Genomic DNA, 16397 nt, shown 5'->3' with positions numbered 1-16397 from the left:
CCCTACCATATTATCCTATGTTTACCCCTGACCAATGCACCTAACCTGCATATCCCTGAACACTGTGGGCAACTTAGCATGGCCAGTTCACCTAAACTTCACATCTTTGGACTGTCGGAGGAAACCAGAGCATCCAGAGGAAACCCACACAGATATGGGAAGAATGTGCAAACTCCACAGTCATCTGAGCCTGGAATTGAACCCGGGTCCCTGGCGCTGTGAGGAGCAGTGTTAACCACTGAGCCCACGTGTTGTCTTTGTGCAGGGTTAAGGGCATGTACATGAGGTACAAAGTCAATCCTTTACCCCTGTCTCTGAAACCCAACCTTACAAGACCCTTTCAACAGCAATGTCCCCCGGTCATTCCTTAATCCTGTGGCTCTCAGGGTTTGTTGCACCAGCGATCACCAGAGCCTCGTCAGCGGCATTATTGAATGCTGGAGCCACTGGCCATTATTTACGGCAGTGGTCAGCAGGGAGGAAGTTGTATCCTGGGGACCTCACTTGGCCAGAAAGCCATCTGCTATCCTGTTAAGTATCTGATGGGCAGAAGATTTAGTGGGGTCTTCTTGTGAAGAGGCAGCACAGCTGTCTTGCCACTTTCTTCAGGCAGTGTCAAGGATACCCACTGAACTTGAATGATTCCTGTGTCACACGGTTTCATCTGATTGGTTAAACATTATAGTTGGTAAAATAAAATTACAACTGACATGACATGGAATCTACCAGAGAGAGAGAGAAAAAAAAGTGAGAATGAAATCGTCCAGGCTCTGCTGAACTCAGGATGTTCTAGTTCATAGCAATTTACAGCAATTAGACTTTATCTTTTGAAAGCACAGACAAGATTAAATAAAAGAGGAAAACTAGAGACAAACAGGAGACAATAATCTGTAGCAAGGAAACAGATGAGGCTGTAATAATTGAAACAAAACCGTTTATAGACAAGGACATAACTAACATAAAAGATAATCAGATACCTAATTTGAAAGGATAAAGTAGATAGAAGATAGGGTGGGGTAGCTACACTAATTAGAGATAACATAATGACAGTAGCAAAAGAAAATCATAGAATCCAGATGAATGGAAATGATAGGAAGGGATTATCCACACAACTAGGGACACACTCTAGGCTATGAAACAGTGGAAATGAGGCAAAGTCAGAAATATGAATGCTAATTTGTGAAATTAAATGGCAAACTGCTCAATTCAAGGGAATTAATTGAACAAATGCTGGTCTTGCCAGGGATGCCTGCATCCCAGACAAGGATATAGAAATGCGCAAATGACATGGAATATCATTCATTCAAGATTTTAATAGCCAAATAAAAACTGGTGAAATGAGTAATGAAAGATGCACAAGGTAAGCAGGACTCTTTTTCCACGTAGTATAGAAATGGCTCAACACAGGAAGGACTTCTGAATCTCAATGTCAAATAAACCAGTGAAAGAAATAAAAAGGGAGAATCTAGTCAATAGTGATCACATTCTCTCCCTAATAACACTACAGCTTATAGCCAAGTTATCAATCATTTACAATGTACCAGCTCTAACATTTCTAATTAACTATGTTTAAGACAGGCTTCAATGTTAGTTTATTTTTTAAATTTTAATTTAACCTATTTTTCTAATCAGTGTTGAGAGTGTGGTGCTGGAAAAGCACAGCAGGTCAGGCAGCATCTGATAGGCAGGAGAATCAACGGGATTCCTGATGAAGGGCTTATGCCTGAAATGTCAATTCTCCTGCTCTTCAGATGCTGCCTGACCTGCTGTGCTTTTCCAGCACCACACTCTAGGCACTGATCTCCAGCATCTGCAGTCCTCTATTTTTCTAATCAACCTATTCAGAGAAAGGTTATTACACATTCTGGAGCAGGTGGTACCCAGCCTCCTGGTCCAGAGTCTTCTATGGTAAATCCATGAATTTATGATAATCTGCAGCTGTACCTTAGAATCCTGAGCCAAATAAAAAAATCCACATATAATGCTATCAGTGATGCTTTGCACATAATTTCTTCTTCATTCAGCTCTTTCCCGAATAGTGTTATGAAATTTGATACAATTGATAAGCAAAACAGATGATACCTTTCAGGCAGCCCTTTTTGCATTTTTCCCATTTGTTAGAAATACAAGCTCCACCTACCTTTAACTGGTTTTGCAAGTAGGTCTGGGCATCAATGCAGAAGGCTCACTTAAATATTGAACGGATTCCTGCTCTACTTTGTGCCATCATCACCTAAAATACGCATCTGCTCAATTTAATAGTAGCTTACACATGTGTAAATTAGGTCATCCAACTGCAAAATGTATGGAAGCAACATTGATTTTCCACCTTCTCTCTGTTTTCACCCACATTTCAAACACTCGTATCAGGTATTTAATTTTGGAATGCACTATTTTTGATGTAAAATTGCTGAAGAAAACATTAATCCATAAGATAGGTTTTTATACCAACAACGAATTAATGTTTCTATAAGCTATAGAGACAAAGCTTGTCACATTCACACCTGGCAGCTTTGCTATATCAAACACTACGACAGGGGGAAATATGAGAACTTATGCTCCAGCAAAGCTCACAGGAGTTCAGTATTCCAAACATCGTGAACTTAAACAACCACAGCCACCAGGGAGTAAAGATATTTGTTAAATGAGAAATGTTCTGACTCAATGTACATATAGCTGTGGTTATTATCATTGGTTTCTCCATACAGAGCAGTTTTCCTCTGCATGATTTATGACATCTTGTCCTCTTGGCCACTTTGGTTTTCTCTAACAGGAGTTCATTCCTGTGGGATGTACAGAATCTCCATTTCTAGTCAACATCTCCATTGTTTTCAGTTGTGCACTTTGTCTTGGTGCAATAGTCTGTGTGCTGCAGATGTGCTATTAATATTAATTTTACTAAATGATGCTTGTGATATATTTTGGGGAGAAACCAAAAAGAGATTTTTCTCATTTATCTTGAGAAGTTGGTTATCCTTAAAATTATATGACATGTCAATGACATAACCTCAAGGTATTAATTGGGTGGCTACCAAGACATAGTAATGAATCTGTTTTAGAAACTGTCGGACATGACAGTTATCCCAATTGGAAATGTCATGATGTTGGATGCATACATCAACCTTTGAAAAAGACAATAAAGTAGCTAAATGTCAAAGATTTCAAGGTAGAACAAATGAGATTCCCACATATCCAATTGATATTTAACCTTCAAATCAACATTAAATCTGGTCATTACCATTCTGTGTGTTGGACTTGCCTTCCTGCATTTTTGAAATTATTAGTCCATGGGATGTGGGAATCACTGATCAGGTCAGTATTTACTGTCCATCTCTGGCTGCCCAGAGTTATCCATTAAGAGTCAGCCATTTTGCAGTGGGTCTGGAGTCATATGTAGGCCATACCAGGTACAGATGGCAGATTTCTTCCTTCCCTGAAGGATATTAGTAAACTAGATGAAAATTTACAGTTGTTACACAATTGTCATTAGGCCAGCTTTTTAAAAAGTTACATTTTTTATTGAGTTCAAATTTCACCTTCTGTCAATTTTGAGATTCAATCTCATAACCCCAGAATATTAAGTTGGGGTTTTGGATGACCGGACCATTAATATTGCCACTACATCATAGCCTCCCCCTACTAGATATTAGACAATAACTTCATAAAATGGACTAAAAGTAGAATTTTAGAAATCTGATGGTTATGACAAGATTTGTGGCAGAATCAGACAAGAGGCCTTGCAAGCCATAACTTGATACTGACAGTATCTTGCGCCATCTTTTATGCTTTGGTGAGATAAGTTTTGCACTCTAGCAAGTTGCCAAATATAAGACATTATTGCTTGTTAAACTGCTTGCTACTTCAAGTGAGTATTGTTTTCTTTTAATGTTTTCTCACATAATTGGGTCTTGCAGTCCCCAACCTCAAATGTTAAGTCCAAGTTACTTCATGACTATTGAGCTTCCTACCCTGCCACATATGCCAAATGAATTAGACTTCAATAAATCTCAGCATGGAATTGAGAGCAGGTACCTGGTGACTTCAACTCATAGCTTGCTTCAAAGGATCTCTATATTGCTTATGACCAGAAAAGCATCCTCACAGGAACAGAATGGCACCTGCCTAATACCTTTGTAGGTGACCATAGATACAGACTCACATTACAGGGTACACTAGCAACTAGCATTGGAAGGCTGCTATTAGGATACTTGTACTCATGGGTGGGCACTGAGCTCTCAGGTTGGAAATGGCTGTATTTTGGTGTTACTCAGTTGTTCTGTTAGTACTTGCTTACATCAGAGCCTACCTGCATGCTCACAGCATATGTACTTTTCCTTGTGCCCTTTAGTGCAGTCACATAATCAGGCAGCTTGCCTTGCTGTTCAGCAGTCCTCAAGCCAGGGGTCATACAAGTTGCATTGTGCTACACCAATCTCACGCTTGATCCATGTAACGGCAGCATATGCATGTGCAGCAATCAATAACATTTTGAAACTTTTAGCAGAGTGGTCCACAGTGATGTCCATGGAGGTACCTCTCAATCAGAGGGTCCAAACACTGGAAGTCAAGGACAGCCTCCCACATCAGTCCAAGTGATTGACCATAGTCACGCTATCATTGAAAGGGTCTGTGTTTTTACAGTTTGGGGAGTGGGACACAGGCTGTCCTGTGGCTCCATAGTGGGCTGTTCAAGAGAGTAGGGAGGGGTGGGATAGCAGTCTGAGATAAGTATCCACCACTTCGGGGGCTGGGTACTTCTCATCTGTGGCTATTTGGTTACATCATTGAAAGGAGTGGAACTCAATCAGTCCATGGAACTAACCAGAGAAAGATTTGGGATGTACAAGAGGAGTCTGTTGCCATGGGATGAAGACTCTAAGAATTTGTGCTTCAGAATTGCCAGCATGGCAGGGTGATGAGGGGGATAACTATTGTGAAGGAACAACAGTGTTTGCCAGGGGTGATACAATAAACCCTCAATGGGAAGATAGTCACAGATGACGGTGGCTCATCCACAGCCGGGAGAACCCTGACTTCAAGTATGGGACAGTGCACATTTGTACCTGGCACGGTCAACTCATACAGTGGGCTGGGGGTGAATGGTGGGCTAACGCAGAAGCTGGATGTGGACCTGCGGACTGCAATGGAAGGAGCTACCAAGAAAAGGATTCAGATGTTTGAGGTATCACCAACATTTAGAGGCAGAGACTGGAATCCACTGGCAAAAGAACACTCATTGTCACTGTCCATCATGCTGGAAAGTGCACAATGAGAAATAAAATGACCAAACTACAGTGAGCAAGATAAGTGACTCACTCTTTGAGGTTGGAGACTGCAAGACCCAATTATGTGAGAAAACATTAAAAGAAAACAATACTCACAGATCCTTACACAGGCCTATCACTGTGCCTATCCCTGGTCATGTTTAAGTATCAGCTCCATGTATCTCCCTGCCCTAGACATCACAAACAGGCTCATTCTGACTGACATTTTTGGACGCAGGCCAGAGGAAGAATAGGGATGCTGTAGGATGAGGAGCAATGCTGTCAGCAGGATTTATTGCCCTGTTTAAGTCTTGTTTCTCTTGCTTCCATAAGCTGCAGCAGTTTCTCAACACAAATATTGATCAATTATACATCCTTAATGGCAATGAAGTTAAGCATTACACTGGCACAGTTGTGGCTATGGCTTTGGTGTGGGGCGGGGCGGAGTGGGAAAAGGGGGCAAACAACCAGATATAAAGCCAACACAGTGTCAGTTATAGAAAAGTGCCAACTGGCATGTACTGCATTGTCACCTGTGCCACAAAAGTGCTTTCAATAAGTTTCCTTTCCTATCCTTCCCATTACACTTTGATGTCTTCTCTGGTTCCATAGTTGGTGCGGAGGGTCACTGCTCAGCAGTGGACCCTGTTGATCCTGGAGATTTGGACAAACAACCCCAGGGGTGGCACAGACATGCAGAGGGTCTTCTTGCCGAGTGAAGGATCAGTGGAGCATGCAGAGTGGAATTTCTCTTTCTCCTTGTGAGGGATGAGCACTTGTAGTGCTCATCTACCATTCCCATGTTTCTGTTACTGTGCCTTTGTACAGAGGGCCAATGGATAGAGCACTAGAGTGTGGGTATGTGGTCCTTTCCAGTAGACCCTCAGGGTGCCAGACTTGGATGTCCATGGCAGCCACCAACCTGTCCATGGAGGCAGCGAGATGGTTACATTCCACACTGCACTGCCACACTTCTGGGCAATGAGGGCCATTCATTCCACATACCTGTCTGCCACTTCTCTCCATCTCACTGCATGTGGACCAAGTTAAACACTATGGTGTTGCTAATCCTCCGTCTGTCGCTAAGCAGGTACCTGGTCTCTGCTCACAAGGTGGGCAAAAGTTGGTGAAGTATTCCAAAGGAGTGAGTTGGCAGTGCAGAGGTCATGCATGGTTAGTGGTATGGGAGGTATTGGTTGGAGAGATTGAATGAGCAAAGATGTTGCAGGCAATAGTGAGAGTCCTCAGCAAGTATGTTCAGTAGCAAAGATCCAGTGAGTGGAAGAAACCAGTGAGGAGCGTGTGACACTTACCCCTTGCACAACTGCAGCAGTCTTTGAACTTGCACTGTGGGTATAGCACTGACCAGGGTGGTGATCTCAGACTAGGCTGCCAGGTTCTGGTGGTCTTCTCTGTTTGTCCTCTGGGAAGAGGCCTCCTGTCCTTTGCAACACCTCCTTGACCAGAACTTCCAGGCGCCTATTGGAGAATTATGGTGCTATCTCCCACTTATTAGAAAATTAGATTACCTACAGTGTGGAAACAGGCCCTTCGGCCCAACAAGTCAACACCGACCCTCCAAAGAGCAATCCATGCAGACCCATTACCCTTGACTAATCCACCTAACATTACAGGCAATTTAGTGTGGCCAATTCACCTAACCTGCACATCTTTGGACTGTGGGAGGAAACCAGAGCACCCAGAGGAAACTCACACAGACACGGGGAGAATGTGCAAGCTCCACACAGACAGTTGCCCGAGGCAGTAATTAAACCCGGGTCCCTGGCGGTGTGAGGCAGCAGTGCTAACCACTGAGCCACCGTGCTGCCCCAAAAATTTCCACAAACAGGGTAGCTTTGGAATGACAGTGCTCGTCTGGGTGTTTTTTAAAGATGGTGAGACACAAGGAATGCAGATCTTTTGGTGGATATCTGCTGAGTTGTGATTTGTTCCGGGAATGTGTATGGCAAGATGGAAATAGAACTGATGTGATGAATGCCATGGGGTGGGCCAGGTAGTTAATTTGTTTGGTAAGATATAGCAAGAAATCTCACGAGGCTTCACAGTGAGAAACACTCCAAACATTTTGAGGCAACTCACACCTAACCAAGATTTAGCCCAACATTTCAAAAGGACATTGTGATACTGCAAATTTCAGAACATTAATAACTTTTCAGAGATTGAAAGAATCAGCAATAACTTTTTCTGGAATAAATCGCTTCCTGACTTGAAAGGGACAAGGAGAAACAGTTATAAAAGGAATTAAAAGCAACATGCTAATTAACCATCCCTGGGAAGGAGTCAAAGCAACCTAAACAAGCTGCTTCCTAGGAGACGAAGAGATAATTTACTGCCTAATAACAATTATCAATTAAATTTGCCAGCATATGGAATGTTCTGAGGTTAATGGTAGGACAGTCGGTCTTTTGAACAGACAGTTAACATTTAATGTGACAAGGAACAGATGAGCTACTCCTGATAAAGGCGGCAAACTGCAGCCAGAAGTGTAACCAGTATTATGGATGAAGGATCTAAAGGATCATTAATAATGTCACTTCAAAAACTTCACATAACAGAAATCCTACAAGAATTCAACTTCAGGATTCATCAGTAGTAGCACTTCAAAGGACCGCCCTGCATAAGGATCAAATCCTGAACAGAGACAGATGCTTTTAGTTGGAATTGTAGCTAAATTCCATTATTAATCGGATAATAGCTCGGTTGAGTTGTGCGGCTTAATTTGCGGACTTGAGGGGTCATTTTCTGGTTGCTACATGCAATAAAATGAATCAATTGTTTCAGTGTTTGATTGTCTGTGAGATTTCTGAATAAGTTTTAAATCACACTACACCAAGTTATTAGTCCAACAGGTTTATTTGGAAGTACTAGCTTTTGGAGTGCTGCTCCTTCATGTTGAAGGAGCAGTGCTCTGAAAGCTAGTGCTTCCAAATAAACCTGTAGGACTATAACCTGGTGTTGTGTGATTTTTAACATTGTCCACCCCTGTCCAACACTGGCTCCTCTACATCATTCTTAATAAGTGACTGAATTAAACGTAGTTTGTGGTAATTTACACAAAACTTCCTTGACTATAGAGTTGTTTCAAATATTAGTGATGTTAAACACTATGTAATGACAACATTTTTTACCCTGGTATAGAAATGATGGGCCAAATTGTTTGCTGTGCTATTCCATATACTGTATAATATAGAACTAGTCATTCTACCAAAACGTGTGTTTCATTAACAGAAATTCACTATAACACAATTGACAAATTGGGGACACTGTTTCTAAAGTGCACTTTTAGAACGTGTGTTGTCTATAACGCAATTACATTGTCAACACTATAGGCGCTGTTTCAAAAACACTATTTTTCTATAATATGGGGTTGCACAAGAACACGACCACTGTTACAGAAGAACTACCTGTGCTTGTGGTGAAGATGTCTGTGCAACTACAAGTACTATGTGACTATACCATGAAGTACGTGAAACTTTCAAAGGTGTTAGATAGCGACCATAGAACTTACTAAGGCTTACCAACCTGAATTATCAGTTAAACTTAATTTGAATTCCTTTTGCTCAATCATAAAATCTTAGTCTTCATTAGCAAAGTGATGCTTAGCAAAACTGTTGTGGAAGGTTAGGAAGACTAAACAATAGCAAGCTATTAATCTCTAAAAAACTGTCAAGCTCTTGGAAATAGAGTGTAATTATAAACAGCTGATGTCAAATAATTACACCATTTCATTCTAAGATTTTATACATTCTGTTGTAGTGGTTTGACAAGGTTAGAACAGAAGAGTAACCTTGCATTTACATATCAAAGAAGAGAAACCACCACATCCTATTATAAAAAATGAAAGTTTTAATCTAAGATTGTTCACTGTATCTCATTTCCATGACACTGGACTCCTTTGGCTATAAATTCTGTGAGCATGATCTTAACCTCCACAACTACCTGATGAAGGAGCGACGCTCTGAAAGCTTACACTTCCAAATAAACCTGTTGGACTATAACCTGGTGTTGAGAGATTTTTAACTTGGGTCTTCAATTACACTTTTCTGCCATATCTATAACTGTGCTGCTTTATATCAGGCAGGATATCAAAATTCAATCACCAACTCTGAAACACCATGGGCAGAAGTTAATGGTTGTCTCAAGAACCAATTCACCAGCTGAACAACCACTGGGCAATCATTCCTGAAGGACTTATGTCCGAAACATCGATTTTCCTGCTCTTCGGATGCTGCCTGACCTGCTGTGGTTTTCCAGCACCACACTTCCAATTTGTTTTGATATTCAACATTATTAACTGCAGTAGAACTGAATACTAGGGTGACAAAATTGGGCAGATGCCGGAAATCTGAAATAGATACAGAAAATGCTGGACAAACTCAGCAAGTCTGGCAGCACTTGTGAAGGGAGAAATACAGTGAACATTTTGAGTCTGGTCTGACTCTTCATCAGAAGAGGAAGGAAATGTAAAACTATGGTTTTTTTTACAAGTGATAGAGGGACAGTTGGAACAAATAGTGATTGGCCCAGAGCAAAACACAAAGGCAGTGATAATGCTGGCGAAGGAGTGACAGATTTGTATAATAGGTGGAAATGTTAGCTGTGAAAAAGGAGAAAAGTGTGTCCATTTTGCTGAGATTACTACATGCACCACTGCCATGTCACTTTTCAGGATGCGTTCTGCCACACATGGACCAGAAATAACTATTTTTGGAGTTAAGTCATACTTTAAAAGCATCATCTAAACATGACCTTAGCAAACATTAATTTGTATAACAGAGATTAAAAAGGAAAAATGCTTGTAGTATTTATCATGTAATTAAATGTGAATTAAACTTATAACTGTAATGATGAAGCCACAAATGTCCAACAACTACCACTTACATTAACTCATGGAACTCATCTGCAAACAAGTCTGCAGCCATATCCCAGTCTAAGTGCTGATGACTGGTTTTACAGGACATATAAATACAATAATTGAAACCTTTCAGTCTTTGCTTTCAACAATAAACACTGAAAGAAAGACTTGTATTTATATTTTAATTTTCATGACCTCAGAATGTCAATGAACAACTGTTGTAAACCTATTATAGTGTAGGAAACACAGCTGCCAATTTGCACACAGTAAATTTCCAAGGGTTGCAATGACTTAATGATTAGGTTTAGGGTTAAATACTTTAGGGGAGCTCCCCGTCCTTCAAATGGAAAGACTAAATACATCAGTTTGGTTTATATACTTTAGGTTGCATTATACAAATATTATTAACTGTGATTGCTGATTCCACTGGATTGTTGGAACATTTTCATTTCCCAAATGTCACAGCAACAATTGGCAATAGTCAGACATGCTTAACTGTGATATTTGCCTATTTGGAAGTTTATCACCAATTACAATAAAGTGGTTGCTTCAGACCACTTCCACACAGTCCCCCCGTCGTTTCTAATCTGAAGTTCTTGGTTAACCATTTCAGACACTATCATTATACTTAAAAGTTAACTCCATTTTTATTAAACTATCCTTCACATTAGATGATAGTAGCAAACAGCTTTTCATAATTTTCAGGACCAGACAGATTATGCAGAGTGCATGAAATGAGTCAGTTCACATAAAAGGAAGTGACTCATGCTAATTTAAGATTCATCCGTCCATCTGCGAAGTGTTTTATTTAGTGGGCATGTGAGGACTAGATCGGTCTTAGCAATATTGACTTCCATGTTTCAATCATCTATTAAATTTAGCATTTCTCACAAAGAATGGCACTTTGCTGATTTACTGCATAGATGTTTGCGGTCATTTGCTCAGAAAATTAGCCAGTCTGAATTATTAGTTAAAAAAAAAAGAGGAATTTTGAAAGCTAAGAAAAGTAACAGCACATCAGCAAAAGATACTTATAAAGCAGAAAGAGTTGAAAAGACTATCAAATGTTAAGAAAGAGCATCAAAAGATTTTAATTGTCATTCCACCAATATGCACTCAAGGATTTTTGCACTTCAGATCTCATTTTCTTGCGGCAGGATGACTGCACCTTATGGAGAAATTCACTGTCTTCTGGGATCCAGAATAATGTTGTATGCTATAAACACTGTACTTGCCAGCAGACAGGTCCTGAGGGTATACGAAGTGTAAGAAAAAGGTAAAAGTGCTGGGCAGGGAATTTGGTGAGAAAGAACATTGGAAGCAGTGAGCCCAATCTAACAGTGAGCTCCAGTATCTTTGTGGAGCCAGGAAGAGCATTCATGAAAAGGCCACTAATTAGGCTGCTAAAAGGCTGGTCAGTTGGATAATCAGTGTATGGCATGCATTTGTCCCTGAAATTACAACCAGAGTTCCAATAATATCATAAGTCCAGAATTTGCACAGTAAAATGTCTGCCATCTGAAATAAGTGGTGTTCCAAGTACCCATGAAATATCCCCATTACAAACAGCGATAGTCGCAATATTAGTCATGGGCTACAGTTCAATTTTAAACCAGTTACCAATGTACTAAAAATGGTTTCAATTATTTAACAAAAAAATAAGAAAGTCCAACAGAGCAAGAGAACATATGGAGCAATAACTGTCCTTCGTCTGCATTCTCCCACCATCCACCAAAAGCAAAAACAAATTCTAAAAGTGATCTGAACTATTTTCTGAGAAGCTTTGATTAAGTAACTCTAGATTGACTGGCTGTCATGTGCCACAGTGGTTAGCACTGCTGTCTCACAGCATCAGGAACCTAGATTTGATTCCACATTGGGTGACTGTCTGTGTAGAGTGTACATGTTTTCCCCATGTCTGCATGGTGTTCCACCGGCTATTCTGGTTTCATCCCACAGTGGAAAATGTGGGAGTTACGTGGATTAGCCATGCTGAAATTGCCCTGTGGTGTTCAGGAATGTGCAGTCAGTTGGGTTTTAGCCACATTAAATCTGAGGTTACATGAATAAAGTGGTGCCGGGCCTGGATGGAATGCTCTTCAGAGGGTTGGTGCAAACTCAATGGGCCAAATGGCTTCTTTCCACACTGTAGGGATTCTATGACTGATCAATGTCCAATTACAAATAGAGCTCTAGTAGCATGACTGCGCTTTCACATTACACCCAATTGGCATTCGGATCATTCAAGCCAATATAACATGATTCTCACTTGTTTGTTTTGGACAGAGGCCGCGATCACCCATTTCAAAGCCTAACTGAATATTGTGCCACAAAAATCGCTGGCAGGCAATTATTTTTAAATATTCAATTGTAAATCATCCCTTTTCCTAGTAAAAAAGAAGTAGTCACCAGTTGAAAGTCCTTCAAGGTTTGTGCCTAACTGCTAACCAGAGTAATAGTTTCGAATTTTGTGTGGTCAGTGCTGAGTTTAAATCTGAAGGAAGGAAGGGTGTCCTATGCTATTTTCTTTAGAAAAAAAATTCACAATGTCAATCACTTTAAAAAAATTAAATAATTACAAATGTTAAGTAAATTAGTGATATAGAGAATGCACTGTGAATGTCTCAGAGCTACATTTTAATTGCACGCCCTGGTTAGATTGGTGTACTGGCTATAGTTTCCTTGTGGTGGTTAAAATTTATATGGTTGACATTTTTGATATTTCTGAACTCATTCTTCATGTAATAAATGAAGCAAACCACTTAATGAATCAATTTGCCTGACTTTGCTAGTATTTCTATGATGTGATGGCGTTGTTGTGTCATTCAACTGATTTTTCACATTACAAGTTTTCCCTGCTTTATAAAAGGTTTCACTCTAGGAAACAATAAGACTAATGCAAATCTCAGTCACAGTATAGCTCATGACAGCTGAAATATAAACAGGTTCTAGGACAGAGCTATTATCTAACAAATCCAGAATCCAAGGGGTGGCACCGTGGCTCTGTGGTTGGCACTGCTACTTCACAGCACCAGGGACCTGGGTTCGATTTAAGCCTTAAGCAACTGCCTGTGTGGAATTTGCATGTTCTCCCTATGTCTGCTTGGGTTTCTTCCAGGTGCTCCGGTTTCCTTCCACAGTCCAAAGCTACGCATGTTAGGTGGAATGGCTATGTTAAATTGCCCAGAGTGCCCAGGAATGTGCAGGCTCAGTGGATTAGCCATGGGAAATGTAGGGTTACAGGGTTGTGGGTGGGTTGCTCTTCAGAGGTTGGTGTGGACTCAATAGGCCAAATGGCCTGTTTCCACACTGTAGGGGTTCTATGAAATCCTCTCACTTTTCTTGATTCTTTAAAACCTAAAAACTGAAGTAGATTTAAGAGTTCCTGGATCATGTAATTTGTACATGTGCACATCAACATTAGAAATAATGCATGAGGAGCTACTTATACAATCACAAAAATAGATTACATTTTGATTATTTGACAAATGGATAAAATCTTGTGTGTTTTCTCATCACACACTCTTCTCCTACTATGGTTAGTAATGACAATGAAGAAAGCTGGAGATCACAGCTGGTCAGGCAGCATCCACAGAAAGGAAGAAAGTGAATGTTGAGTCTAGATAATTCTTCAAAGCTGAAATTCACTTCAGCTCCTTAAGAAGAGAGTCATCTAGACTCGAATTGTTAGCTTGCTTTCTCTCCATGGATGCTGCCTGACCCACTGGGATGTCCAGCTTTTTTTTTGTTTTTAGTACAGATTCCAGCATCTGCAGTAATTTGCTCCTACATAGTTAATAGTGAATTGACCAGTATGCTGGAGTGTCATCATCAGGAAACATTTTTCTCTCTTTAGATCATTTGTTTCTAATGACAATGTCACTACGTGAGTATAAAAAAAAATTGCAAAGATTTTCTGTACAGAATTCAAAATAAGCTGATTGAAAAGTCTGCATATTAGTGTGAAGTTGTAAAACATGCTGAAGGACCAGAAACATCTGTCCTTTCATCATGCAAATATTGTGGAACAAACCCACAAGGTTTCCTTTACATCATCTGTATCATATTGATTCAATTTAGCCTTAAACGTTCCACGAAATCAGATCTCATTTTCCTTCTTCAGTGGCCTGCTGATGTGAGTGGCACCATGAGCCTTGTGCTGTCTGGAGCCAGACTTAACTCAAAAAACTTTTGAGTTCCAGTGACAAAGGGCAATTAGTCAAAATTTCACACTGCAAGTCATTTACCACAGCTTCCTGTATTTGTCCCAAAATCACTACACTCTTAGGTGCTAAGATATTACATCCAAAGCATATACAGTGGATATTCATTTCCTGTACAAAAATTCCATTCTGCAACTCTGCATTTTTATTGCAGCTGTGACGATAATGTCCAGACAGATGAGAATGAAACCTTTATTGTGACCTTAGAAGATCATACCTCACTATGCAAAACACAAAGCCCATCATCAAACTTCCTTTATAATTTACCTATACTGATACAGGTCTGATTAGGACCTTCCATTCATAATTTAAAGATAAGACCTGGGAAAATGAGACAAAACATAATATAGTTGATTTTATTTTCAGTTATCAATGTGCATACTTCTTACATGCAATTTCTTCCAAGTATTTAAAATGTATAGCTTTTCATCTTTTTTTGCTGATATGAAAAATTAGATTACTCAAAAATCCATACAGAGAAAAAAACTTTTGACAAAAATATCAAAGCAATGATTCCTGAATTTTAACCAGGTCACTTTAACCACCAACTTGTGATCATAAACCAAAAACATAAAATTGTGCAAAAGATTTTTAACTTTATGCAGGTATTTAGGATTGAATTAAACCTGTGTAAAACTTACGTTGGTTTGCCACAGATTTTCCGATGGTACCACTGCTTGCAGTTGGTAAAGTATTTCTTGTTGGATCCTGCTACTTGTTGCATAGCACATACATTGGGGCTGTGGAAGAACATACATTTTTCTTTTTATAGCAAAGAACAGTAACTAGAGGTTGCCCAAGAAGCAGTAACTGCATAATCCATCTGCTGTATAGCTATTCAATGGAGCCATTGTTTCAAGTCAAGACTAAATTAAAGACTGTCACATCAAATTCAGTTTTTACTTATTTTAAAAACTATGTACAAAGCAAGGAAACATTGCCACTACTGTTCTGCAATTTCATTGAGGTTTTAAATTTTTAAACAAAGAACAAGCTTAAACTCCTGACTTTACAATACAGTTTGAATGAGCAAGTCAGATTCATTAGTTCTCTTTGAATCAAGTTTATTAGCTCTCTTACATGCAGTTTAGAATATTTGCATTTACTAATATAGTGCAACGCTGTTGGTCACATTTGTATTAAAATTAGATAAAGATAAGATATACAGTAAGTTCAAAAAAAGTTTATCAAACTTTCTTTGAGAATTGGCTTACCCTCGCTGTTTGCCTCTGATTCTACTGTGCTGTAATACTTGTTTGTAAGGTAATATAGCACTTGTCAGAGCAATGCAAACTAAAACTAAAGATAAACTAAATACAACTGAATACTTCATGCTGACCAAAGTCTTCAGACTTCTTTCGCCTCCACAATCCAAGCAGTCTCCTGAGATAATAGGCTGATTTTAACAGAGCTACATTTTATAGAGCCGTGAGCTCAAGGGGCGGAGAGGAGCAGTAAACATGCAAAATCTCAGTGGTGTAACCAGTGGGCAGGTCAGGACCCCACCGGCTGGGGGAAGCAGCTCACAGTTCTTTCATCTAAACTTTAAAGAAACCTCTTTCTTTCTTTCTGTTTGCTTTGCTCAGGCAGAATGTTTTCCTAAGTTCTAAACTTTTGAGATTAAAATATGTGAAACAGAAGTTTTAAAGACGATAGCATTACACGTGGAAATGAACGTATAACATAAAAGTTTATGAGAAAAAATGGGGCAGTAAAATTATAGTGCCATCGGGAATAGGAGTAGATCACTCAGCACTTCGAGCATGATCTGCCAGTAAATACATTGAACAAAGAAAGCTTGTAGCTAAGATTAAGAATAATATCAAGATTTATGTCAGGGTCCCCTGTTGTTTCAGCAGGTTTATGTTTTGAACAGTTAGAGCTGTGAACCCAGATTTATTATTTGGTTTGTGCTGAATTAGCTGGTGTGAGCTGGAGAGATGGTGAGGTATGAGATTTAGCATCATTGCCTGAGGTCACACAGCGAATAATCAACCAGAATTCCTGCTTTTGGATCTTTGTAATTTCCCTAAT

The 16397-nt window shown here is 39.7% G+C and overlaps 1 protein-coding gene across 1 annotated transcript in view; it reads right to left on the bottom strand.

The window, feature by feature from the left end:
* tgfbi (transforming growth factor, beta-induced) overlaps positions 1-15770 on the bottom strand; it is a 61183-nt gene extending 45413 nt beyond the window's left edge. The window contains exons 1-2 of the mRNA XM_043703488.1: positions 15578-15770; positions 15005-15103 (exon numbers count right to left, since the gene is read on the bottom strand). Coding sequence (XP_043559423.1) covers positions 15005-15103; positions 15578-15696 — 218 coding nt within the window. The 5' untranslated portion in view covers positions 15697-15770. The remainder of the gene's footprint in view (positions 1-15004; positions 15104-15577) is intronic.
* Positions 15771-16397: the final 627 nt, after the last annotated feature.

Source organism: Chiloscyllium plagiosum, chromosome 14 (genome assembly GCF_004010195.1).
Source record: "Chiloscyllium plagiosum isolate BGI_BamShark_2017 chromosome 14, ASM401019v2, whole genome shotgun sequence".
NCBI lineage: Eukaryota > Metazoa > Chordata > Chondrichthyes > Orectolobiformes > Hemiscylliidae > Chiloscyllium > Chiloscyllium plagiosum.
Note: the sequence above shows the minus strand (reverse complement) of the source record. Positions and strands in the feature narration are given on the sequence as shown.